At 53.8% G+C, this 22,469-nt stretch overlaps 7 protein-coding genes across 7 annotated transcripts; 3 read left to right on the top strand and 4 right to left on the bottom strand.

The window, feature by feature from the left end:
- Positions 1–113: 113 nt before the first annotated feature.
- On the bottom strand, positions 114–1,664 carry CAOG_05879 (solute carrier family 35; the record flags this gene model as incomplete). Its single annotated transcript, XM_004345419.2, has 1 exon — positions 114–1,664. The coding sequence occupies exon 1, from the start codon at positions 1,620–1,622 to the stop codon at positions 114–116; it is 1,509 nt and encodes a 502-aa protein (XP_004345469.1). The 5' UTR covers positions 1,623–1,664.
- A 282-nt stretch (positions 1,665–1,946) lies between these two features.
- CAOG_05878 (muskelin 1) lies at positions 1,947–5,948 on the top strand. Its single transcript, XM_004345418.2, has 13 exons — positions 1,947–2,501; positions 2,654–2,800; positions 2,883–2,891; positions 3,001–3,136; positions 3,234–3,334; positions 3,433–3,570; positions 3,696–3,825; positions 3,924–3,992; positions 4,089–4,315; positions 4,413–4,786; positions 4,901–5,119; positions 5,225–5,333; positions 5,441–5,948. Exons 1-13 carry the CDS (start codon positions 2,013–2,015, stop codon positions 5,888–5,890), a joined length of 2,598 nt encoding a protein of 865 aa, XP_004345468.2. The 5' UTR covers positions 1,947–2,012; the 3' UTR covers positions 5,891–5,948.
- CAOG_05877 (ribosomal protein S6 kinase b) lies at positions 5,948–10,294 on the bottom strand. Its single transcript, XM_004345417.2, has 8 exons — positions 9,883–10,294; positions 9,031–9,264; positions 8,281–8,618; positions 8,051–8,182; positions 7,882–7,972; positions 7,676–7,783; positions 7,451–7,591; positions 5,948–7,350 (listed from the first exon to the last, which is right to left on the bottom strand). Exons 1-8 carry the CDS (start codon positions 10,246–10,248, stop codon positions 6,214–6,216), a joined length of 2,547 nt encoding a protein of 848 aa, XP_004345467.1. The 5' UTR covers positions 10,249–10,294; the 3' UTR covers positions 5,948–6,213.
- Positions 10,295–10,817: 523 nt separating this feature from the next.
- Positions 10,818–12,463, top strand: CAOG_05876 (hypothetical protein). The gene is made up of 3 exons (XM_004345416.2): positions 10,818–12,095; positions 12,183–12,257; positions 12,344–12,463. Exons 1-3 carry the CDS (start codon positions 10,906–10,908, stop codon positions 12,390–12,392), a joined length of 1,314 nt encoding a protein of 437 aa, XP_004345466.1. The 5' UTR covers positions 10,818–10,905; the 3' UTR covers positions 12,393–12,463.
- Positions 12,464–12,503: 40 nt separating this feature from the next.
- CAOG_05875 (hypothetical protein) lies at positions 12,504–13,724 on the bottom strand (the record flags this gene model as incomplete). The annotated part of the gene is made up of 4 exons (XM_004345415.2): positions 12,504–12,850; positions 12,966–13,236; positions 13,427–13,495; positions 13,647–13,724. 4 exons carry the CDS (start codon positions 13,722–13,724, stop codon positions 12,504–12,506), a joined length of 765 nt encoding a protein of 254 aa, XP_004345465.1.
- A 389-nt stretch (positions 13,725–14,113) lies between these two features.
- Positions 14,114–18,073, bottom strand: CAOG_05874 (hypothetical protein; the record flags this gene model as incomplete). Its single annotated transcript, XM_004345414.2, has 1 exon — positions 14,114–18,073. The coding sequence occupies one exon, from the start codon at positions 18,071–18,073 to the stop codon at positions 14,114–14,116; it is 3,960 nt and encodes a 1,319-aa protein (XP_004345464.2).
- A 420-nt stretch (positions 18,074–18,493) lies between these two features.
- CAOG_05873 (hypothetical protein) lies at positions 18,494–22,468 on the top strand. The gene is made up of 8 exons (XM_004345413.2): positions 18,494–18,678; positions 18,966–19,094; positions 19,273–19,316; positions 19,455–19,521; positions 19,617–19,727; positions 19,811–20,371; positions 20,489–20,611; positions 20,700–22,468. Exons 1-8 carry the CDS (start codon positions 18,604–18,606, stop codon positions 22,389–22,391), a joined length of 2,802 nt encoding a protein of 933 aa, XP_004345463.2. The 5' UTR covers positions 18,494–18,603; the 3' UTR covers positions 22,392–22,468.
- The last annotated feature ends 1 nt before the right edge of the window (position 22,469 follows it).

Here is a 22,469-nt window from a genome sequence, read left to right as displayed (position 1 = left end):
GGTTGGAAGAACGACACGAAAAGGCCAAAAACAAAAAAACGAAAAACGCAAAAACTACAAATAAATATTGCATTTGAACTGAAATGCAAGCTTTCGCCTCAATCCATCAGCATTTAGCCGGTCGCACGCGACTTTGAAGCGCCAAACGTTGTGTACGAGTAGACGAGCGAGCCTGCGACGGACAGATTGATGCCCAGAAAGTTCTCGGGAGAGTACCGGTAGTAGGTGCCAAACATCATACCAGAGTAGGTGCTGATGGTGTTTTTCACCCCTACAACCGTCGTTGTCAAGGGGGAGTTGGCGTTGGTGCATAAATACATGGTGTAGTTGAGCAGCAGGCCCATGCACATTGTGAGGGCAAACCACAACACAAAGAGCGGCTCAGTCCACGCCGGATAGTTTGCGACTGCCGTCCACTCCTCGGGGACGAGCACAAGGTATGCCATGGCGAGTGGTATGCCGAGCAGCGAGTTGTAGTAGAGCAGGCCCAGCGTGCCGAGGTCGCGCGCATCCAGTCGCTTTTTCAACAGCACTCCGGACAAGGCGGTGCACAGATTGTTGATCATGACCAGAACATAGCCGTCGCGGTCATAGGCCAGGTCACTCCAGGCGGCGACAATGGCGCCAAGGATGAGGAGACCGACGCTCATGACAACGGGCGTGGGGGCTCGATTGCCCAGCACCAGCCTTTCCAAAACCATGGTCAGAAAGATGGAAAAGCGGCGCAAGACGGTGAGCATTGGTAAGCTGAGGTGCTGGGTGCCGCCGAGGCCGCTGGTCGAGTTGAGAACAAACAACACCGAGAGCGGGGCGGCTTTGGACACGACGCTTCTGGACATGGCTGGCAAGCGGACAAACCGAAAGAGTTGCAACGCACGCAAGACCAAGGCAGTGAAGGCAAACTGTGCGAGTGCCAGAACGACAAATGATGGAAACGCGTAGGTTGTCAGAACGGCCTTGTTGACGAACATGATCATCAGGGAGCAAGTCCCGTAAGCAACTGCGGTGATAATCCGCCAACGCCGCGACGCCGCGGGTTTGAACGGTCGTGGATCAGGAGCAGCCGAGTCGGATGGCACTGGCCCTCGACCTGCAAGGAGGTGATGCTGGCTGCTGCTCCAATCCGAGGAGTGCTTGGTCTTGTTCGGGGAGATTGACAACATTGGATCTTGATCGCGCCGGTCGAGCGGCGGAATAACGACGGCCGCAGTATCGCCTGTGATTCCCGTAGCAGGAGTAGTAGCAGCACCACTCTGCTGCGACCAGTGCTGGCCGAGCAGTGCCAAGTGCGGCTGTTGCCGGGCAGCCTGACTAATCGGCGTTTGGCTCGTGTCGTCATCGCTCAGCGCGGCGGCGTCCTGCAGCAGTGGCAGCGTTGTTCGTCTGCCAGCGTTACCAGTGCTCTGTTGGTACTGCTGATGGAGCGCAGCAGCAGCAGCAACAGCAGCAGCAGGGCTGAGCAGGGCGATCTGCGGCAGTCCCGTTGCAGAGGCGCTCGTGGACAGGCTCAGCGGGCTCATTGTCCCCGGCAACGGCGTCCCCGGCGCAGTGCTGATGGTCGGGCTGGCAGTCGCAGAGCCGAACGTGTCCTGCAGCACTGAGAGCACAGCTGGGTTGCGCATCGATACAGCACGGTGTGGTTTCCAACTGAGAAACGAACGCGTTAACCTGGACTGAGCGGCCAAAACTTCTGAGAACGATCGAAACAAAAGCCCAGATTTTGTGGGTGTTGAATAATCAAACATGCCTTGCTGTCATTCACAGCTTGCTGTTTTGGCTGTTGGTCGTCTGAGCCGATTTGCGTTGGGCGCTGTACTGCACCGGCGATTGAAGCCGTTTCGCCTTGGATCCTACAGTAGATCCAACCAACCCCAAACTTACACCATCCACTGATGGCACAGTACTTGCCATGTTTCTATTTTTGCTTGTTATTGTTCTCAGTCGCATTTTTCTTTTCTTTTCGTTGCGTTGCGTTGTTAACTGTGTGACTGAGTTTTTTTCCATTGAAAACCATGTCATCACCGGCGTCGACGTCATCCGCTCCGACTGCAGCGGCATCAGCAGCAGCGGCATCATCAGCATCATCCAATCCAAACGGCGTCGGCGACGGCAGCGCAGGCGAAGGGCTGTCCAAGTCCGACTCGGAGCCGGGCGAGCACGGCGCTCTGGGTGGAGGCAGCAGCACGGGACCGAACGCTGCTGCTTCATCTGCTGCTGCGGCTTCAACTGCTGCTGCTGCTTCAGCATCGTCAGCATCGTCATCGCCGTCATCGTCAGCGGCAGGCAGAGGCGGCGGCGGCGGCGCAGGTCGTCCCGTGCCGTGGAGCCGCAAGCACAAGCCGCCCGCAACGCGCTTCCAGCCCGGCGAGGTGCTCGGCGCGTCGTCGTCGTCGTCGTCGTCGTCGTCGTCTGCGTCGGGTCAGCAGCAGACGCAAGTGTTGCCATACTCCATCGACAGCTGCTCGTCGTACTCGGCGCAGTACCTGCCAACCAACATTCTGGTAAAACTTAACAAAAGGAAAAAAGCTGTAAAACTCAGATTTCTGAGATTTCTGAGCACTCTCCGACAGCCGACATTTAAAGCATTCCACGATGATCACGATGGTGGCGATGACCAGGACTCTCATGAATCATATTTGCTGCAAAATTGTAGGTCGATAATCCAACCGATCAAAGCTCGCGATGGTCGTCCAACGTCAATAATCATATGCAGTTCCTCATGCTCAAGCTGGCAGAACCATCGGTCGTCAAGAGCATCACCCTTGGAAAGTACCACAAAGTCCACGTCTGCAATGTTCGAGTACGTCTGGTTTGGTTGTTGTTGAGTTCTTGAATGTTGTCAGCTGTTCCTCTGAACTCACTTCATTCTGATCACACTACAGGAGTTCAAGGTAGACTTGCGCTCGCTTCCTATTGCGATGTGACTTTTGGGCCCGAATGGGTCTGCTCGTTGAAGTGGAATTGACTGACCTTTTTCCTTTTTTTTTTTTCCTTTGTCAGGTTTTTGGAGGCATGACAACGGAAAACATGGAAGAACTGCTTCACAGTGGATTGAAGAACGACACAGAGGCAGAGACGTTGCTCTTGAAGCATTCAACCAACAATATCATCTTCCCGTGCCAATACATCAAAATTGGTAAACCGTCTACAAACCTGCCCCTGCGTCTGCGTCAACGTCCGCCACTCAAAGATCGTTGCCAACTCATTCTTTTCGTGCGTGCTTCATCTGGTAGTTCCCGTGATGGCATGGGGACCCAATTTCAACTTTAGCATCTGGTACGTCCAGCTCAAAGGCTTGCCTGCCACGCCGCGCATCGTCCAGGAATTTGACAATGTAAGAATTTGGGGGGGGGGAATTGTAGGTGCTTTTGGGATGATGCTGTTTGCTGCTGAGCGGTAGCCCTGGGGTTACTCACCATACGCTTGTCATAGTTTCGCGAGCGACAGGCAGTGCGACTTTGCCTCAAATATCTGCGTCAGAAAAACCACATGGAGGCCTTTGAATCTCTTCAACAGCGCACTTCCATTCGTCTGGAAGACCCCATGTTGACCGAGTTGCACGAGCTTGTTGTGAGTTTCCAAAAATTGTGTTGCGCTGGAACAAACGGTTTTTTGCTTGCTTCCAATTGTTCCCGCTCTTTAACGTGGATCGCTCATGATCCCCTCGACACTTTGTCTGGCTACCTCGTGCAAAGGTCATGCAAGGTGACTTTGACAAGGCGGAACAAACGATGCTCAACGCCATCGATCAAGACCTGTTCGCCGAGTACATTTTCGACTCGCCTTGGACTCCCATGTGGAAGCGACTCGTGCCTGTCACGCAAGGTCCGTCCTGATGCTTGATAATCTGACGAATGGTTGATGTCTGTCTGGAAAGAAAAGTTCCGCCGACTCGTTTTGTTTGTTGTTTTGGGCCCGAGTAGAAGGACACGTGGCAACTCGCATCCCTGGTCCCCGAGGAGGTCACCAGATGTGCCTTGATGAACGCGACGGTGAGTTTTTTGTTTTTTTTTTGGATATTCAGTGCGATGAGTTTTGTTTTTGGATTCGACTCACTTTTTGGGGGTGTTTTTGGCTGTGCGGTGCAGGTGTCATTTACTTGTTTGGAGGCTGGGATGGATCTCGCGAACTGGGCGACTTTTGGGCGTACAAGATTGCGCAAAACCAGTGGACATGCCTTGCAGACGATGCAAGCATGTTTGGCGGTCCGTCCGCACGCTCGTGCCACAAGATGTGTTTGAATACCAAGTCCCGTCAACTTTTCGTTCTGGGGCGCTACATGGAATCTGACATCTCGCCCGCCTCCGAGCTGACTGTAACGCCACTGACTCTTCGGTCATTTTTGTGATTCTTGAGTGGGTCGAAGAAGGATTCACCATCTCATTTTGGCGGGTGGTTTGAACTTTGGCTAGAGCGACTTTTACATGTACGACATTGACAGCGCGACATGGCAGCTGATTGCGGCGGATACATGGTCAGCCGGTGGTCCCAGCCTTGCCTACGACTTCCAAATGGCGTACGATCCGGTGACGGATTGTCTGTTCGCATACGGTGGTCGCGTTGTGTTGCCAACCACTGTTGGCAAGCCAGACATCGAGCAGACAATCACGAGTCAACGAACAAACACGCTGTTCATGTATGACTGCGCGAATGGCGCCTGGTCCTCGGTCCTGAACCTGGACGACGCTCCGCAGTTGAAGGCGCGGATAGAGCACTCGATGGTGCTCGACCCCGAGAAGCGCTTGCTGTATATTTTTGCGAATCGGAGGCTGAAAGAGCAATCAAGGTATTGCTGCTGTTGTTGTTCATAGTGTCGTTTTTTGTTGTTGGTGTTCATCGTGTTCTTGGATTGTTGCACTTTCTGTTGACTCATCCGCCTTCTGTGTGTCTCGATGCGCAGCGATCTGTTGACATTCAATCTGGACACTCACGAGGTTTCGGTCCTTCTGGATGAGATCATTGCCTCTGGAGGTCCTGAAACAGGCTTTGCCCATCGCTCCACCATTGATCCGGTGCTCGGGGAGATTTACATTGTTCCTGGGCCGCTGCGTGACCTTCGCAACAACCAAGAGGTTGTCAATCTTGCCTTTTGGCTCTACTCGACGACTCTTGGACGCTGGTATGTCGCTGTTGGCGGACTTGGGGGCGTGGTTTACAGGTTTGGTTTTTTTGTTTGTTTTTTGCTCAGTGGTTGGTGTGGCTTTCCATCTCGTTCTTCGTTCAGGCGCCGCGTGTATCGCACCGAAGTCACGGACGTCGATCATTGGCAACAGCCTCAACCGACTCCTCGCCCTCGCATTGCACACCAACTTGTTCACGATTCTGCAACAAAGGTATCACAAGTCGTTGCACGGAGCGTGTTGGACATCTTGCCGAACTGCATTCTCACTGATTTTGCGTCCTTTTTGTTTGTTTGCTTGATTGCTTTCCTTCAACGCAGACTCACTACCTCTTTGGTGGCAACCCTGGAGATAGAACACAACACGAGCTCCGTTTGGACGACCTGTGGTCGTTCAAGATTGAGCGCCTCTCACATGACACATTCCGAAAGCGCTGCATGTTCCTCATTCGTCAACAAAAGTATCGAGAGATGTGCGCATACGCGTCGAGCATGGAGGCGCTTCGGTACTTGCAGACCGATCTTGCCGCGACCGTCAATCACAACAATCCCGTCGAGAGCGCCAACTTCCGAGCCCTTTCGGCTGCATTGTTCCAGCGCCGTGCTGGCTCTGGGATGCAGGATGCCTCCTTTTCCGCTGCTGCTGCGGGTGGGATGGAGCCGTCCGATACCTTCGGGGCGCGCTCGAAATTGTTCGAAGAGCTCGCCTCCTTCTTCCCGTCGGATATGCGCCAACCAAGCATTAATATTGTCGATCTGCTTTCATTATAAATATTCCGTCGCTGTGCTTGTCAACAGAGTATACAGTAAAGTACAAATTTGTTCTGCTTCTTCTTGAACAGTCCTCCAAGATGGTGATGAGCGTTTGGGGTGGTTTCCAAAAGATGAAGCGAGCAACACGATCGGAATTCGTTCTTTTAAAATGTGAAAGCATACAAGGAAAGTGATCAAAAGCAATGCAAGGAAAAAAAAACCGCGCTTAGTTTGACAATCCGGTTGAAAAAAAATGAAAACGCGGCGGGAGGAGCGTGCATGTCTTTGAAACACGCCTCGAATCCCCCTAAAGTACAAAATCGCATGAAAAGATGATTGCATCACATAAAGTCATTGTTGTGATGCCGGCCGTATGCCCCAGCATTATTGATGGGTCGCCCTGCAGTCGTGGAGATTATCCGAGGCGGAGACGCGTAGCCACTGAGCCCACTGCCCTGTCGAGCCAGCCCAGGAGCAAAGCCCATGGCCTGTGCATTCGCAAGGGTAGCGTTGTGCAATTGCTGGTTGAGGTAGTTTTGCGAGTTGACCACGTCCAGCTGACCGAGCGAGTGCAGATTGCTGGCCGACCCATGATGCCGCAAGCCGGGAATAGAGGTCTGCGTGGTGTACTGCGGGGGTCCGCGGTTTGCTTGTGGCGGCATCATCATGCTGTCGCGCTGGGGAGACGCGGGTTGCGAAGAGTGGAGCGGCTGCTGCATGTTTCCGTAGGCCGGGTTGAGTTGCTGAAGATGCAAGTGACTTTGTAATTGATAGTTGAGATCGTGACTTTGCAAAGACTGCTGCGAAGAGTACAGGTTGGACAAGCCGCCGTGGTGAGACTGCTGCTGCTGGTGCTGTTGCTGCTGTTGGTGTTGTTGATGTACCTGCTGCTGTTGGTGCTGCTGCTGCTGGGTTTGCGGCTCGTTGAAATTGAAATTTGGTTGTTGCATGTGCATCTGTTGATGGTGCAGTTGGTGGGGGTGTGCGTGTTGCTGGTGGGGGAGCTGAAGATGAGACTGCTGTTCGTGCTGCTGGTGCTGCTGTGATTGCGGGGCAAATTGGGACTGGTTGTAGCTGGCCGCATTGCCTCCCCACTGCAAGTTGAAGGCCATCTGCGTGCCGTGCTGGCCAAAGCTCGCTGGGCCGAAGTGCGGGCTGGACGCCAAGGCATGGCTCCCGCCGCGCGCGACACGCGGAGAGCTGCTGTACATGCGGCGATTGTTGGAACGCATTGCTGATGTCAGGCTATCACGCAGCCCGCGCAGACTGCCGACGTTGGAGTGAGAATTCGGCGCGGCGGCCCCTTCTTGGGCAAATCCATCCTCGGCCATCATGGCATCCATCAGCGACGGCGCCACGTAAGTAAAGCCCGAGAAAATGTTGCTTGCGCTGGCACTCAGTTTGTAATCGACCGGCGAGTCCACCGGAGTCATGTTGGTGAATTGGGCGTCGAAATTGCGCGTGTCCTCCTCGTTTTCCTGTCAAAAAAGATCGTGTCGGTGAGCTGAGGAAATCGGGGCACCTCCCTTCCTAGCACAGACACGGACGAGGGACGAGGGGGAAAAAGTGCCAGCTTACAATGCGAGGCTGGATGGGCATCTCGATCTCTCGATTGAGCAGCTTTTGAAAATCAATGTGGGCAAAGAACGGGTGGGCGGTGATTTCGTACATGTCCATTTCGCCGCTGCCAAGACGAGTAGAAACGTTTCGTCGGAGAAGCTGGCAAGGCATCATGCGGACAGTGAGATGTCTGCAGTGTCGTGCACAGCAAGAATGGATGGGCAAGTCACAAATAGTTATTACCTTCTTGAGCAAGTCGCAGGCATTCGGAGAAAAGTAGGGTGGCAGCTTGAGCTTTCCCTTGACAATCTTTTCCATGGTCGCTTTTCGGTTGTTGCATACGAATGGAGGCTACGGTTCAAAGAGAAGTTGGGTGCCAGAACCGGGAGGGGCGTGGGAAATGAGAGCGCTGAACTAGACGAAAACGAACAGGAAATGCCAAACATTACCTGGCCTGCCAGCATGTCATACATGAGAGCTCCCAAGCTCCACCAATCAACCGCCTTTCCATGGCCTTGTTGTGTCAAGATCTCGGGTGCCCTACAGAACAAAAATCAGGTGCGTGAGGTGCCTGTTCATCCAATGTTGGAAGAATTCTGAAAGCTCGACCCTTCTTACATGTACTCGATGGTGCCACAGAATGTGTGTGTACGATCCGTGGGTTCATGAATGGACTCTTTGCTCAAGCCAAAATCGGTTAGAACGACGTGACCGTGAGAATCCAAGAGGACATTTTCTGGTTTCAAATCGCTGCAACAAAAAAAAAAAAAAAAAAAAAAACGTCCAACAATGAGCGCACAAACGTTGGCGAACCTCCAAACATGAAAGCAAATTGCAATGGAACATACCGGTAAATGATGCCGAGCTTGTGCAAATGACCCAGTGCCAGCACAATCTCCGCAAGATAGTAACTGGCAGCGTCTTCAAGGAAAATACCCTCGCGATCCATTTGGGCAAACAACTCGCCGCCGGCGACATAGTCGAGAATGAGATAGAGCTTGTCGTCTGTCTGGAAGGCGTACTGCAGCGACACGATGAAAGGGTGCTTGACTTCTTCCAGAATGCTCCGCTCGGCCTTGGTGTGTTCCGTGTCCTTCTTTTTGCGAATAATGTGTGCCTTGCGCAACACCTTCATGGCAAAGATCTTGCCCGCATCCGGACCCGAGACTTTCCGCACTTGAATGACCTGTCGCAGGTGATTACAACGCAGTCGGAAGCAAGTGAACACGACTTGAAAAACACGCAAAAGCGAGGAGGGGCGGGGTGCGGAAGGGGGGGAAAAAAAACAAAAATCTGGGTTGTGGTTTTGTTGGTTTCGGTCGGCTGCGGTTTAGAGAGTAAATCTGGGACTGCCGAAGAAGAGGAGGAGCGGCGTTGGTGTGTGTGTGCCGTTGCACGCCTCACTCAAGCACAAAACAAAGACAAACCAGCGAGACAGACACGCAGACACTCGTTCGCCCTCGTTGACGTAGACTCGCTCAACGTTCGCTCGTTCGCCTATTTTTTTTTTTTCCTTTTTTTCCGACTGTTTCAACCGCCAGACTCGCGTTCGATTATGTTTGAGCGGAAGCTGCAGTGTGCATTCGTGTGTACGTTACCTTGCCATAGCCGCCCTTGCCGAGGACCTTGAGCAGCTGAAAGTCTGCCGGACCAATCTTCTCGTTCTGGTGGCGGCTGTGGTTCATATGGTTGACGAGGTCCATGACTGGCAGCGACTCGGTTACCACGCCTTCCTCCAGCAGGCCCAGCCCGCCAGCGCCATTCAGAATGTCGATGCCCGCGCCGTCCACTGCGGCTGCGGCTCCAGCTCCGGCTCCGTTCAGCAGCAAATCCTAGCAAACGCAAACACGACACAATAAAAAAAAAAAAATCAGCCAAAAATACAATAAAAAAAATACAAGGTTTCCATTGAATTTGCATTGCCTTTTTTTTTTCTTTTTTTTTTCTTTTTTTTTTCTTTTTTTTTTTTTCACGTCAGCATCATCTTCTGTCGCTGTTTCAGTACCGTGTAACGAGGCTCTTGCTTGCTCTCCTTCTCCCGATCAACTCACTCACTCAGTTTCTCTCTCTCTCTCTCTCTTTCTCTCTCTCTCTCTCTCTCTCTCTCTCTCTCTCTCTCTCTTGTTCGCCGCTTTGCGCGAATGCTGGTTGGGTCAACAAATCCCCCCGCTTTTTTTTTTTTTTTACTTTGCTTTTGGTCGATTGTTCTGCTCGCTCTGGTTTGCTCGCTCGTGTGTGCATTGTTCAAACAACAAGTCCACCAGGTGCTCAGGGAGGTGGTTGTGCGCACCCCAGCTTCAATCGTTCTGAAACAAGTGACGCCTCTTCTTTTTCTCTTTTTTTTTTTTTTTTTTTTTTTTTTTTTTGCCGCTGTTTTTTTGGACGTGTTCGGTTTGCTTCCGTTGTTGCTCTGCTCTGTCGGGTGACAGCTCGACAATGGGGGCGCTTACAGGAATCTCTTCGTCAGTCTCCTCAAAGACGGAGCCGCCGGAATCGGTGCGCTGGCTGTCCGCGTCGTCGTGCTGCTGCTGCAACTGCTGCTGATGAAGCAATCGTTGCTGGAGCTGCTGCTGCTGCTGCTGTTGCTGTTGCTGCTGTTGCTGCTGGTGTTGAAGCTGCTGCTGTTGGTAGTAGTAATAGTCAGCCTGCTGCTGCTGCTGCTGGCCCTGCTGTTGCTGCTGTTGCTGCTGTTGCGACTGCGAATGGTGACCGACAACATTCTGGAGCCGACTGCCTCCGCTGACTCCGCCAACGCCGCCGTTCGACATCATCCCAGACATGTTGACATCGTCAATGTCGAAAATATCGTCGCTCATCTTCGAAATCGCAGAAGAAGAAAGAAAAAGAAAAAAAAAAAAAAGAAGAAAAAAAAAAGGACTGAAATTTTATCCGTTTTGGTGTCGCCATCTTTTGGCTTGTGGTGTTGTCGGTGATCATCCGTGTCTGGTGTCGCCGCCCTGGATGCAAAGTGTTGCAGTGTTGCTACATTCATGTTCAGCATAGTGATTAAAATATTTTGACAGGTCGACTGAAAGTTGTGCTTCTATTTTTTCACAAGTGGTGTTATCAAGTCTCGCCAACCCCGTTCGCCTTCTTCCCAAAAGCACAAATAACTCATGCAAGTACCTTAGAAGTGCAGCGGGGTCGAAGCAGCCAACAGGACGGTGCTGTATCATGGGCAACTGGTGATTGTGGAGTGGTTTTTGTTTTGTTTTTCGTTTTGGGTGCAAGGAAGAGCGCTCCCAATATGAAGCCGCCAAACCGCCTCCGTCACGAGAGGAAAAGCAAAACAACAAACTTCAAAAAAACAAAAACAGACCTCGCGAATGCAGCGTTTCAATTGAGAGTCCTCCCTTTGAGAACTGATGTGAAACTGCTCAGTCGCCATCTACCAACCCACAACCCCGACCGAAAGCCGCTCCGACAGAAAAACTTTCAAAAACCACACATTCACAAAAAAAAATCAACTCATCATGCTGAACGGACGAAGCAAGCAAGGCCCGGCCGAGTTTGACTGGCGGGCAATGGCGCTCGGCAAGAAGCACCAGCGCAAGTCGATTGGGTTTGGCGCCTACGACAAGAAGAACAAGAGCCATGCGCACGAAATCCACATCCGTGAGCTCTGCGTGGCCACAGGCGCGCTTGGCTGTGCACTGTGGGACGGCGGCGTTGTGCTTGCCCGCTGGATTTACGAGAACGGCGCGGCCTTCCGCGGGCAGACGGTGCTCGAGCTTGGCAGCGGCTGCGGCTTGCCGGGCGTCCTGGCCGCGCACTACGCCGCGCACGTCACGCTCACAGACTACATTGACCCGGTGCTGGACAACCTGCGCTACAATGTGCGTCTGAACAGCGAGGACGCCGACGCAGACCGCGGCGTTGACGCAGAAGCTGCTGCCACGAGCACCACCACGAGCGCCACGAGGACTGGGCTGGACGGTGACCAGCCATCATCGTCATCACCACCATCCAGTGATCCGCAAGAAAAGACCACCAACGCCGATCCAGAGAACACGAGTGCATCGTGGGCACCCGTGGCTGACTCCGTCACTGGTGAAATGCAGCCGTGGAGGCGAAATCTCACTCCGCTCGTCACCGTTGGCTACTTGGATTGGGATGCAGTCGCCGCTGCCAGCGCCTCGCTTGCTGGGTTGAGTCTGGAGGAGCGGCGAAAGTGCGCCCTTGAAAATGAAAAGGCGCAACGGGCCGAGCAAGAGCAGCGAAAGCTGGAACATACCAAGGGTCTGCGGTGCACCATCGAGTCCCTTGGTCGTGAGTTTACGCCTCAGGACTGGTACCATTGCACAGACTGCCATGGCTCGGACATGACGCTAGGCTGTTGTGCGTCGTGCGTCAAAGTGTGTCACGCTCAACACAACACCAAGTTTGTCGAGCACTCCCGATTCAAGTGCGACTGCTACTCGTCGGAGGCTTGTGTCTTTGAGCAGCAAAGCCATGCTCAGGGCATCAATCTGCACATCGAACCTGTAGACGTCATTATTGGAGCAGAGCTCACGTACAGCCTTTTGAGTGTGGACTCGCTGATTCAAGTTGTCGACACCTTTTTGAAGCCGGACGGTGTGTTTTACGAAGTGCTGTCTGAAGATCGTGACGGCGTGTCCGAGTTTGTTGATCGCATCCAGAAGCGAGGGTTTATTGTGAAAAGGTGAGTGAATTTGTTTTTTCGGGTGGTGTTTGATTTGTGTTTGTCGGTGCTCATCATCTCTCCCCTCTCTTTCGTTCACATCCCAAGTGTTCCTGTTCCCGCAAGGTTTATGGGCAACTATGCCACAAGACAATGGACGTATCAAGACACGGAAACGTATCGGTGAGTCGTCGGGAGCGCATTTGTTCTTGTGTTGATGTCTGCGTTCCAGCCAATCACTATGCTCATGTTGAATCCGGCATACTCAGATTCTTTTCATTCCATCGACCAGGCTCCAAGCACCGCGATATGCAATAATGTTCCGATAGTTGGTTGCTGAATGGGCTTTGTTGAACAAGACAACAAAATAGAAAAATACAAACGGTCGCGTTTCTAATTATTATGAATGAATGGGTACAAGAGTTGAAGCTACGGTCGTCGAGTGACAATGCGACGGCCATCACCATCGCGCTCAGACGGCAGGTTGCGGGCAAATCCATCAACAACGTCAACGACGGGCGGAGGCCGCTTAAAGTTGTCCATGAAATCCGCAATGAAGGGACTCGACGAAAGGCCTGCATAGGCGTCACAACCCTGCGTTCGTGCTTGCTTGTCGGATGGATGAGGATGTGGCAAACGATACACCTTGGGGATATGGACGCGCATGATACTTTGTCCAGCCTGCTCGTGGAAGAGCTGGAAGAGGCGTCGTCCAATCATCGATTGGCAATTGGTATTGAGCAATGCGGTTTGCTGTGTCTTTGTGAGATTTCCATCTGACGAGTTGCAGCATGTAGTCAATGCGGTTCACGTCGCCAGTGATGCAACAGTTGTGGCAAAAAGCGTGAGTAAAAGCGACAACATCCATCACCACCTTAGGGACCACCTTACACGCCTGGGTAAACCGCTGGATGGTAAAAACGGGGTAATCGGCCTGCAACTCTTCAAAAAAGCCTGCGTCGGACATGAGCTGAAGGGGTGCATTGGGTCGGAGACGGAACGGAATCAGCGCCAACACCGTGTCACCCATGGCGAGCTGGCGAAGGTTGGAGGGAATACCGACGCCCGGTAAGACCAGCTGGAAGTCACACAAGACAACAATGGTCTTTGGGTCGAACGCGGACAGCACAGAGTGAATGGCCTGCAGAGTAAGATTTGTCTTCTGTTACCGCAGCAATCATACAAAAAAACGTTTCCAAAGGTTAGATGTCCCGCACGGCCAACATCCTGTCAATGCAAAGCGAATAGCAAACCTTTTTGGACACGTAGCTGGAACCGGCACCCAGTTTGGTAATTGCAGACGGCAAGTCCGGATGAGGTGAATCAGAAAAGTCAAGCACCACCCCTCGAACGCGATTGTCCTTGTTCATGTCGGCAATGTATCGAACCATCAACATGGCATCGGTAATGTTGTTTGGCAGCTGATGAATGGAGAAGGAGGGGCGGCGGTCAATGCGAGAGGGTAGGTTTTCAAACGCACAACAAAAGCAAAAGGTTGGCGCGAGCTTGTGATAACAGTTGTCTGCCCTCTCCCCCCTCCCCCGCAGTTTAAACAGGTAGTGTGTTCCGTACAGCATCTCGCACAATGTACAGCAGCACGATGGGCGTTGGACGGACTGGTTCGCTCTTGTATTGCAGCTGCTGGATCATTCCACACTCGCTCATCACAGTTGCTTGTTCGGTTCGAGTATAAGTCTACAAACGTGTCGAACTGAATGAGTAAAGTAATAGTTGCATTGATACCGAAATGGTTTGAAGGTGCGATGTACCAATGGGGCCCCAAAGTATCGAGCGTCCATTGTAAAAGTGCTCAAACGAAGGCGATCTGAAGTCAGGTAGAAGACTTGGCTGATCGTGGAACCGTTGGTATGGTCCACAGCAACCAATCGCTTGTTGCAATAGAAAGCCTGCTGGACATGGTATGGTCTAAACCCGAAAAAAAATAAAAGGCAAAGTCAGTGTTTGAAAAATCCGACGTCGCACAGCGAGCGACGCCGCGCGAAACAAACTTGGACGGGAAAAAAAACCTGACGACGAACTTACATGGTTGGAACCACAAACGGCTCAAATGCAAGGTCAATATCCTCGGCAACAGCGGTGGTGATTGGCCAGCGCAAAAGGGAATCGATGTGCTCGAAGATTTCGAGCGGCACAGCATGGACGGGAAGGGCCAGATCGTACGCAGTGCGCGGATGCCAAGGCAGTTTCGCCGCGTTGGGCATTGCATGTACCCCGTCGCACATCATGTCGCCAGACGATAAACTCAGACGGGAGGAGACACAGACAGACGAACTGAGCGTAATGGGATCCAAAAACGAAAAGCCCATCAGGTAGTTCTTGAATCCTAGCTGGATGTCAAACTGGCCCGGTGGACGCTGAACAGGCGGACGGACTGGAATGTCGCTTTCGTAAATCATGCGGTAAATGGCCGCTTCGGCCAGTCGCTGACGCGGCTCGGCAAACCGTCGCACTGTTCGAGGTCCGTTGATTTTCATCTTGTCGCGGAAGGCGGCATTGGTGGCGGCGTACTCGAGGGCGGAAGCCAGCGCCTGTGGATTTGTATAGTCGCGCACCAGATAGCCGTTTTCCTCGTGTTTGATGATTTCGTTGACCGGAGACATGTCCGAGGTGACGACCACCGCGCCCGCGGCGAGCGCCTCGACAAACACCACCCCAAAGCCTTCCCATCGGCTAGGCGTGCAAAAGACGTCCGTAAACGAGTAGAAATTGACAAGCTCAGAGTTCTCCACGCCGTCAAGCATCACGACGCGTTTTTGGAGGCCTTCTTGCGCAACCAGGTCCTGCAGACTGGCGAAAAAGTTGGCATCGCTTGTGCTGGATCCAATCATAATCAGCATGTAGTCGGGTCCAAGGATTTGCATCGCTTTCAGCAGAGTGTCGCCGTTCTTTTGGGCTGTTTTGCGACCGACATGCAGGATGCGATACTTGAATCCAGGGTACTTTGCTTCAAAAGCCGCCCGTCCAGATTCGGGCTGCGGGTTGAACACGGCCAGATCGACAGAGTTGGAGTACGGGAAGATTCGGTCGGGGTTGACCCCTCGCTGGGTCAGGATGGAATCCAGCGCTCGACTGACAGTCATGACATAGTCGGCTTGCGCGATGGAGCTGTGCAGCAGACGCGGGTTTGAATCGTGGATTGAGACGACCACTTTGACGCCTGGAAGGCTGTTGTAGACGGCGGCGTCGGAGGCCCAGTAGCCCCCGTAGGCTCGCACAATGTCCACCTTGTACTGGATCAGACGCGAAGGGATGTCGTGCGGCAAGGTTGGAATAATGTGCATGCCGTACTGATACCGCTCGACCGTCTCGAGAGGCGAGAGCAAGTACACTTCGTCGAAAAACCCGGCGGGATTGTAGTAGTTTTCCAAGAGTGCAGCGCGTCCTTTGTCCTCGTACGCGCGCAGAGGGTCAGAAGGTATGACTGCGAGGACGCGCTTGCGAGGAGGAGCCAGAATCTCGGTTGGTGGACGAACATAACTCATGGCATACAGACGGTTTCGGCGCGACAGCTCAGTCGAGCGCAGCGCACTTTCAATCGATGAAACAGCGGCAAGCACCGCAGCGACAGCGTCGGCGGGCGTCGATGAGGACGCTTGCCGCCCTGCTGCAACGGGTACTCCGAATGCAGCGGCATCTCCAGGCGTCATGGCAGCCACGGAAACAGCCATAGCGACTGCCGTTTGGGCCAGATCAAACGGCACCCAGTCCAGACCGGATCCGCTGTGCAGTACAGAACTCTCGACCAAAGAGAGGGTGCTCTTGGCCAGCAGCGGCGCCTTGTTATCAGCCTGACACAAGGCCAGTGCCATTCCGCACAGGTTGGAGACAAAGCGACGAGCATCCGTTGCAGATTTTTGCGCGGCTGTTTGGCCCGCTGGACTGTCGTCAATCACCTGATCTCCGACATAGCAGTCACGGAAGCGCCAGCACACGTCATCAACAGCATTATTATTGTTGTTGTTGTTGTTGTTGCTGCTGCTGCTGCCAGAGTCAGCAGTCGTACCGGGAGCTGACGACGTCACCGAAGCTGCCACGCCGGAATTCCAGAGGCGCAGACCCGTCTCGAGCTGGATTTGCATTTCAGCTGCGGCGCGATCGATGGTAAATCCCAGTGCGGGGCTCAAGAACGCAGACATGTCGCCCCAGACGTGGTACATGTCATCGTTGAGCGGGATGAGTGCCTTGCGCATTGCAATTGCAATCACATTGCGCGTAAACTCGGCCTGCTTGGCTACCAGCTGTGCGAGTCGAGCCTGTTTCTCTGGCGGTTTGATCGAAGGGTCGTCCACCTGGATGCTCTGCAGCAACTCGTCCGTCCGTTGTTGATCAGTGCGCTGCGTCATGACGGTGCCAGGTACGTGCACCAAGGGGCGACACAGCTCCCGAACACGCTGCCATACAAACACCTCGCCATGCCAAGAACTCTGCATGTCTCCCGTAGCTTGATCTGCAATCACGGCGCGAGCGCACGTGGTGTTCATGGCGAACGCTACTTGATCGGTTGTGCGGCAGGTGGCAAACGGAAAGCACGAGATCGAGGTCATGGTCGACTCTTCAAAGCCTTCACGTCCACCCGCATCGTCTTCTTGAGGGACACCGAAAGCGTAGGCGACATCTGCCTCGCTATACTCGACAAGAGTTGATGTGAGGATGGATGAAAAGTTGAAAAACAAGAGTTGGTTGCTGTTCACCCAGGTCACATAGTTGGCGGTTGTGACGGGCAGCGCCGCTTCAAGTGCGTCGCGGACATCGACCTGCGGCAGTTGCGATAAAAGTCGCCATTCTGGAGATGCGGTGGCAGCCGACCCTCGATTGGATGAATGCCAGTGCATAAATTCACGCGCTTTGCGCTGCAACTCGAGACGCTTGGATGTTGCTGGCATTTTGACGATTCGCAAGGTGACGGGGACGCGATCCAACGGGTCGAGATCCTTGGCTGTCACCGGACCGAGTGCCCGAGCTGCTTCTGCGCCAGCCTTGGTGGAATCGGACACGCTTTTTCCGGATGCGCGCGCTGCAGCAGAGGCAGCCGCCGCGGCTTGGCCACGCGCTCTGGCTTTGTCGTCACCAGCCAAACTCTGCGCCATCGCTGGCTCGGCTTCCAGATAGGCAGCCGTGAATGTGTCTTGAAGCTCCATGGCGTCAATTGGGCTGTCGTGCGGCACAAGGCCAATAAACTGGATGGAAAGCGGCCCGAGCGATTTGCGCATCTCGGCGCGAATGCCGTCCGCCAGGACTTGCACAAACGCATCGCGCTTGTCCTTGACGCGGTTGTTGAGCTGTTGTTTTGACGGTCTTGGCAAGTACAGTGGATATGGCAGCTGTTCGCCGAGCTCAAACCCCAAGAGGGTGAACGGCAGCAGCTGCAGATCATCGCTGCTGGTGCTTTGCGGTGGCACTGGGATGACATCCGCCGAGCTGTTTGCTCGCATCATCCCAGACGTCGCCAATTCTTTCTGCTTGTTTCTCGAGTGGACTTGTGCCAACTTGCGATGCCGCCGCAGCTCGTCGACGGACTCGAATGCCTTGCTGAATCCAGGTGGGCGGGACTGGAGGGAGCTGCCCGCTGAGGATGAGGATGACGATGCTCGGGTGGCCAGCTCCTCGCTCGACGAGACTGCAGCCAGCGCTGTGGCCATGTCTGCAAATGCCTCTGGCAGCAGGATGATGGCGAGCGAGCGCGCTGGCCGTGGCTTTGGGCCGGTGCTCACTGGCTTGGGACACATTGCGGCCTCAAATGCAACGTCGCTCGAGTCTGCCGTCGCGCCCACCGGCAGCTGCTGCTGCTGCTGCATCTGAAGATGGCTGCTGCATGGCAAGCAGTTGTTTGCATTGGATGCATCGCCTGCGCTCCCTCCGCTCGAAGTGGTCATCAGCAGGTGCAGCTGGACCATCCCAACGCACACGATCGTTGCTCCCATGACAGCCAGCAGCATGGCCACCCGCCGACGGCCCATCCGCCGAAGCAACTGCAGCATCCGTTGTGGGTATTGGACAGTGTTGCGCTTTTGTGGATGGGTGATGTATGGGGCAAGGGGTAGCGGCGTTGATGTTGCAAAGTCAAAAAGTCAAAAAGCTGCCACCGCTCAGAAATGGACTTGAACGCTCAGAATTGAAGACTGAGGTTTGTTTTGGGCAAATCCAAAAAACAAACAACAGGATGGGAATTTGAACATCAACCTCTGAGAATGCACAGGTGCAGTGCTGCAGCATGGCATTCAGATTGAATTGAGCTCCACTCTGATCCACTAAGACGGGCTGAGCGAGCGAGCAAGCGAGCAAACACCCAAAGCCAGGTTGCACAGCGTATGAACTCGGTCGCTGTTTGGTTGGTTGAGCTCTCGAAAATCCAAAAACCCATTCTCATTCATCTCAGTCAATCTCAGTCTTCATTTCCATACAACAGCTCACCGCGATCACCTCAGTCTTATTCCGTTCCTTCCCATTCGTTTTGTTAACTCTTTTGCAGTCTCCTCCAATCGACAACAAAAAGTCGACCCACATCACAATGGAGGTTGAGGCGCTGCCATTGCTGCTGGAGGGCGTCACTTTCCTGCTCTCCAAGCACGACCTCAATCCAGATGTGAGAGCTTTCGTTCCCACCCACCACTGCGCAGTTCCATTACTACTTTGGGCAAGGCTATTTCCAGAGCTGATATGGAGCAAATCATCTGTCCGATAGTAGCGGGAGGGGGGCTTCGTTGAGGTGGATGAGTAGACCTGTCAAAACAGAGTGACGTTGAGATCAAGTCGCCATCACCACCAGCACGGAGACCGACTCGAAACTCACTCTCGATTTGTTGTTGCTTGTTGGGGTGGTCGGGGGTTTCTGGCTGATGGACTTTGGGCTTCGTCTTTGCTTTTTGGCAGGAGCCGCCGTTGCTGCGAAACTTGCTCAAGTCGCTCGGCGCCAAGCAGTGCTTTGCTGCGAGCGCGGCCACGCACATCGTCACACGCAATGTGGATGCCGTTGCATCGCACAATGCTGTGGTTGTCACGGTAAGCTTGCAGCGTGCGATCGGGCGATTGTGGGCCTTGCAGCCTCAGTCAGTTCGGTCAAGTGGATCAGCCGAGCTCGGGACCTGTCGATAGCTTCACTCATTCTATGCTGCATGATGTGTTGATCTATGGGATTTGGAACCATCCGTTTGATTTTGGTTTTTGGCGGGAAATACAGCCGCTGTGGGTCGTCAACTGCGCCAAACTCAATCTTCACCTGCCGTAAGTTCCACTCTGTGCTGCATGATTGGAGGCTGTGACAAGAGTCACTGTGGTTGACAAACAATGCATACGAATGTTGCTCTTTTTTTGGATTGCGGAGGTTGAGATTTCTCATTCGAACGCGATTGTGTTTGGCAGTGAACAGTACTTTTCTCCAAATCTCGCGTCCGCACCTTTTGGTGGAGCTGTCGTGGCGTTTCACCAAGTGCGAGCTCGTGACGAATGCATGAACTCGGCGCGTGAGAATTACGAGACTCACCGCAACTCACTTCTGTAATTTGTACAACGGCATCTTGACAGATTGCTTTCGAAGATGTTCCTCAGCTGTGGGGAATAGTCGAGTACTTTGGTGGAACATGCTCTGCCGAACTTGATTCGAGCTGCACGCATCTGGTCGTTGCTTACGAAGATGTAAATTTGCATGCTCTATTCCCCCCAATGCCCAAACCTGTTTGATTGCTGACGCTTTGGACCCTCCCTGCTTTGTCTCGTAGGATACACTCATCGGACTCAGGGCGTGGCATTCCAAGCTTGAAATCGTGACAAAGCAATGGATTACCGATTGCGCCCGTGCACGACGAAGATTGAATTGCGACTATTATCGACCGACACCAAGAGCTGCAGAGTTGGACGAGACCGCCACTTCGGGGTTGAAGAGTCCAGTCTTGTTTGTTGGGTCCAACCACTCTCTGCTGCAGGATGCATCCGGGGCGTCCTTCACGCCAATTCCTGCCAATCAACTCATCGAGGTGGATCCCGACGTCGTCACGATGGATGTGGCACAGTCGCCGCCAATATGCCGCTCCGATGACCTTCCCAATCCTCACACAACCCCTTTGGAGCATCCGATTGCTACCGCGGCGGTTGTATCGGAACAGCCAAAGTTGTCTCAAGTATCGTCCAGCATTGAATCTTTGCAGGATTCCCGAGAGCTGCCTCTCCTTTTAAATACGGATGTCCTGTCGCTTCACATTTGCTCGGTTGACGAGTCAAAGCAAAAGAACATTCTTAAACTCTGGGCTGCCTGTATTGAGCGATTTGGTGGTGTTATCGAGGTACGGACTTGGAGCGTTTTACGTTCTTTTGCTTTGTTTGCTTGATTTGTTTGTTGTGTTTCTGGGTCGCCATCACCAACCACCATGTGTTTTTGTTGACCTATTCTTCTGCATCAGCCTCTGTCCGACCGAACAACACTTGCAGTCACTGATTCGCGAGCAACCGAGTTTTACGGCGAGGCGTTTCGGCATCATGCAGTGGTTGTTTCGCCACATTGGCTGAATGACCTCTATCGTGATGTGAGTACCTTTTTTGTCGCCAAATGGTAGTTGAGGGAGCGCCCTCCTAGTCTGACTGCTTGCTCTATGACTTGACGACGCCTGACAGGCGAAACGACCAGGCTTTGCAGACAAGGCCGTCTACGTTCCGCCCGTGCACAACGCGACCATTCCGGACATGTCCTCGCTCGTCGTTGGTGTGTCGGGCTTTCGGGGATTGGACCGCGTCTATTTGACCGACATGCTTCGCTTTATTGGATGCCAATACTCGACCGGACTTACCTCCTCTGCGGACATTCTCGTGTGCAAGCACGCCGGCACGCAGAAGGAGGTGTTTGCTCGGCGATGGGGCTTGACCGTGGTGAATGCGGGGTGGATCGAAGACTGTTACTTGCGATGGCAGCGCGTGCCTATCTCTGCAAGACATCGACAGCTTGATGACGACCCCCAGAGCGAAGGAGAAGGGTCACACGCTCGAGCTGCTATTCACTCGTCCACCGACCCGGGAGATGGACCCATTTTGCCGTCCTTTTCGACAACAGCTTCAGCCGCTCATGCTCCTTCATTCTCGCCTGCGCCATCACTCTCGCCCGTTGCCGAGCTGTCATCGATGGAGCTGCTCCACGGCTCCAACTCTCCGACAAACGCGGGTCTTTCGTCACCGCCCGTCCAGTTCGCAGCCGCTGAACCTGTCGCCCCTGCTGGGGCATGGCGGTTCCGCAACTCGTCCCCGACGAACAGAACTGTTCAATTCGACCGCTCAAGGATGGGTCTACAGGCGCCTTCTTCGTCTGCGCAACTGCAATCGCACCGACCGCACCTTCCGAGACTGGTCCAGGCGGCGTCGTTGCAACAGCCTTCTCGACCGCAGTCCCCTCCGCCGCCTCGAGAACAACCGTCACCCAAGATTCCCGAGCCAGATCCAGCTACGCCTTCCAAGCAGTCTCAGCTGCTGCAGCCGTCCTCTGCTGTCGCCAACGCCTCCAATTCAGCCGCCAGTGGAAAGGGTCGAGCCCGCACTCCCCAGTCGCGTCCAGTCCCGGTCGCAGAGCTCATGACCTCCGATCCCGAGACCGCGGCTGCTGTCATGTCCGCGGCGGCAAAGCCGATTCGGCGGCCAGTTATTGCCATTAGCAGAGCAGAAGCCTTGCGGAATGTGGATCAAGCGGGCTTGGACGCGCTGGTGGCTCGAGTCGCTGCAATGGGAGGCAAACTCTTGCTTGATTTCGGCGAGAACATTCGCGATTGCACCCATCTCGTTGCTTCATCCCCAGTGCCCCGCACGGTCAAGTGCGCCGCCGCGCTTGTCTTTTGCCATCATGTCGTTACAATGGCGTGGCTGGAGGCGTGTCTCCAAGCTCGCTCGTTCGCCAGCGTTGATCCAGAGCAATATGCCATCACCGAGACGCTGTTCTCTGCCACAACACCCGTCATCCGTGCACGGGCGCTTGCTCGACGCGCAGTGCCAGTCTTCCACGGCATTGACTTTTACTTTATCACCCCAATCAACCCGAGCACTGACACTCTCGCCATTCTGGTGAATGTCGGTGGCGGCAATTTACTCGAGAAGCTTCCCCAGGTCTCGACGCTGGTTCGACGCACTGCTCATCTGCAGCCGGACTCGTGGCAACAGGGCACCACCAAGCCGCTCGTCATCATTACCCAAGTGGATGACGACAAGCGGGCGACCGGAGACTTTGCCCGAACGCTGCTCAATCAGAAAGTCAAGCTCTTCGACGTGCGGTTTCTCGTGCAAGCCCTCGGGAGTCAGGAGATTGACTGGTCGTGCCAGGCGCGATGAGCTTTGGGTTGCAGGCTCGAGTAATATGTCGTTGAATGTTACGCCCAAACAAAATAATAATCATTAAGAAAAAGTGGA

The sequence above is a fragment of the Capsaspora owczarzaki genome (genome assembly GCF_000151315.2).
Source record: "Capsaspora owczarzaki ATCC 30864 unplaced genomic scaffold supercont2.10, whole genome shotgun sequence".
In the NCBI taxonomy this organism is placed as follows: domain Eukaryota; class Filasterea; order Ministeriida; family Capsasporidae; genus Capsaspora; species Capsaspora owczarzaki.
This window is presented reverse-complemented; position numbering and strand designations above follow the sequence as displayed.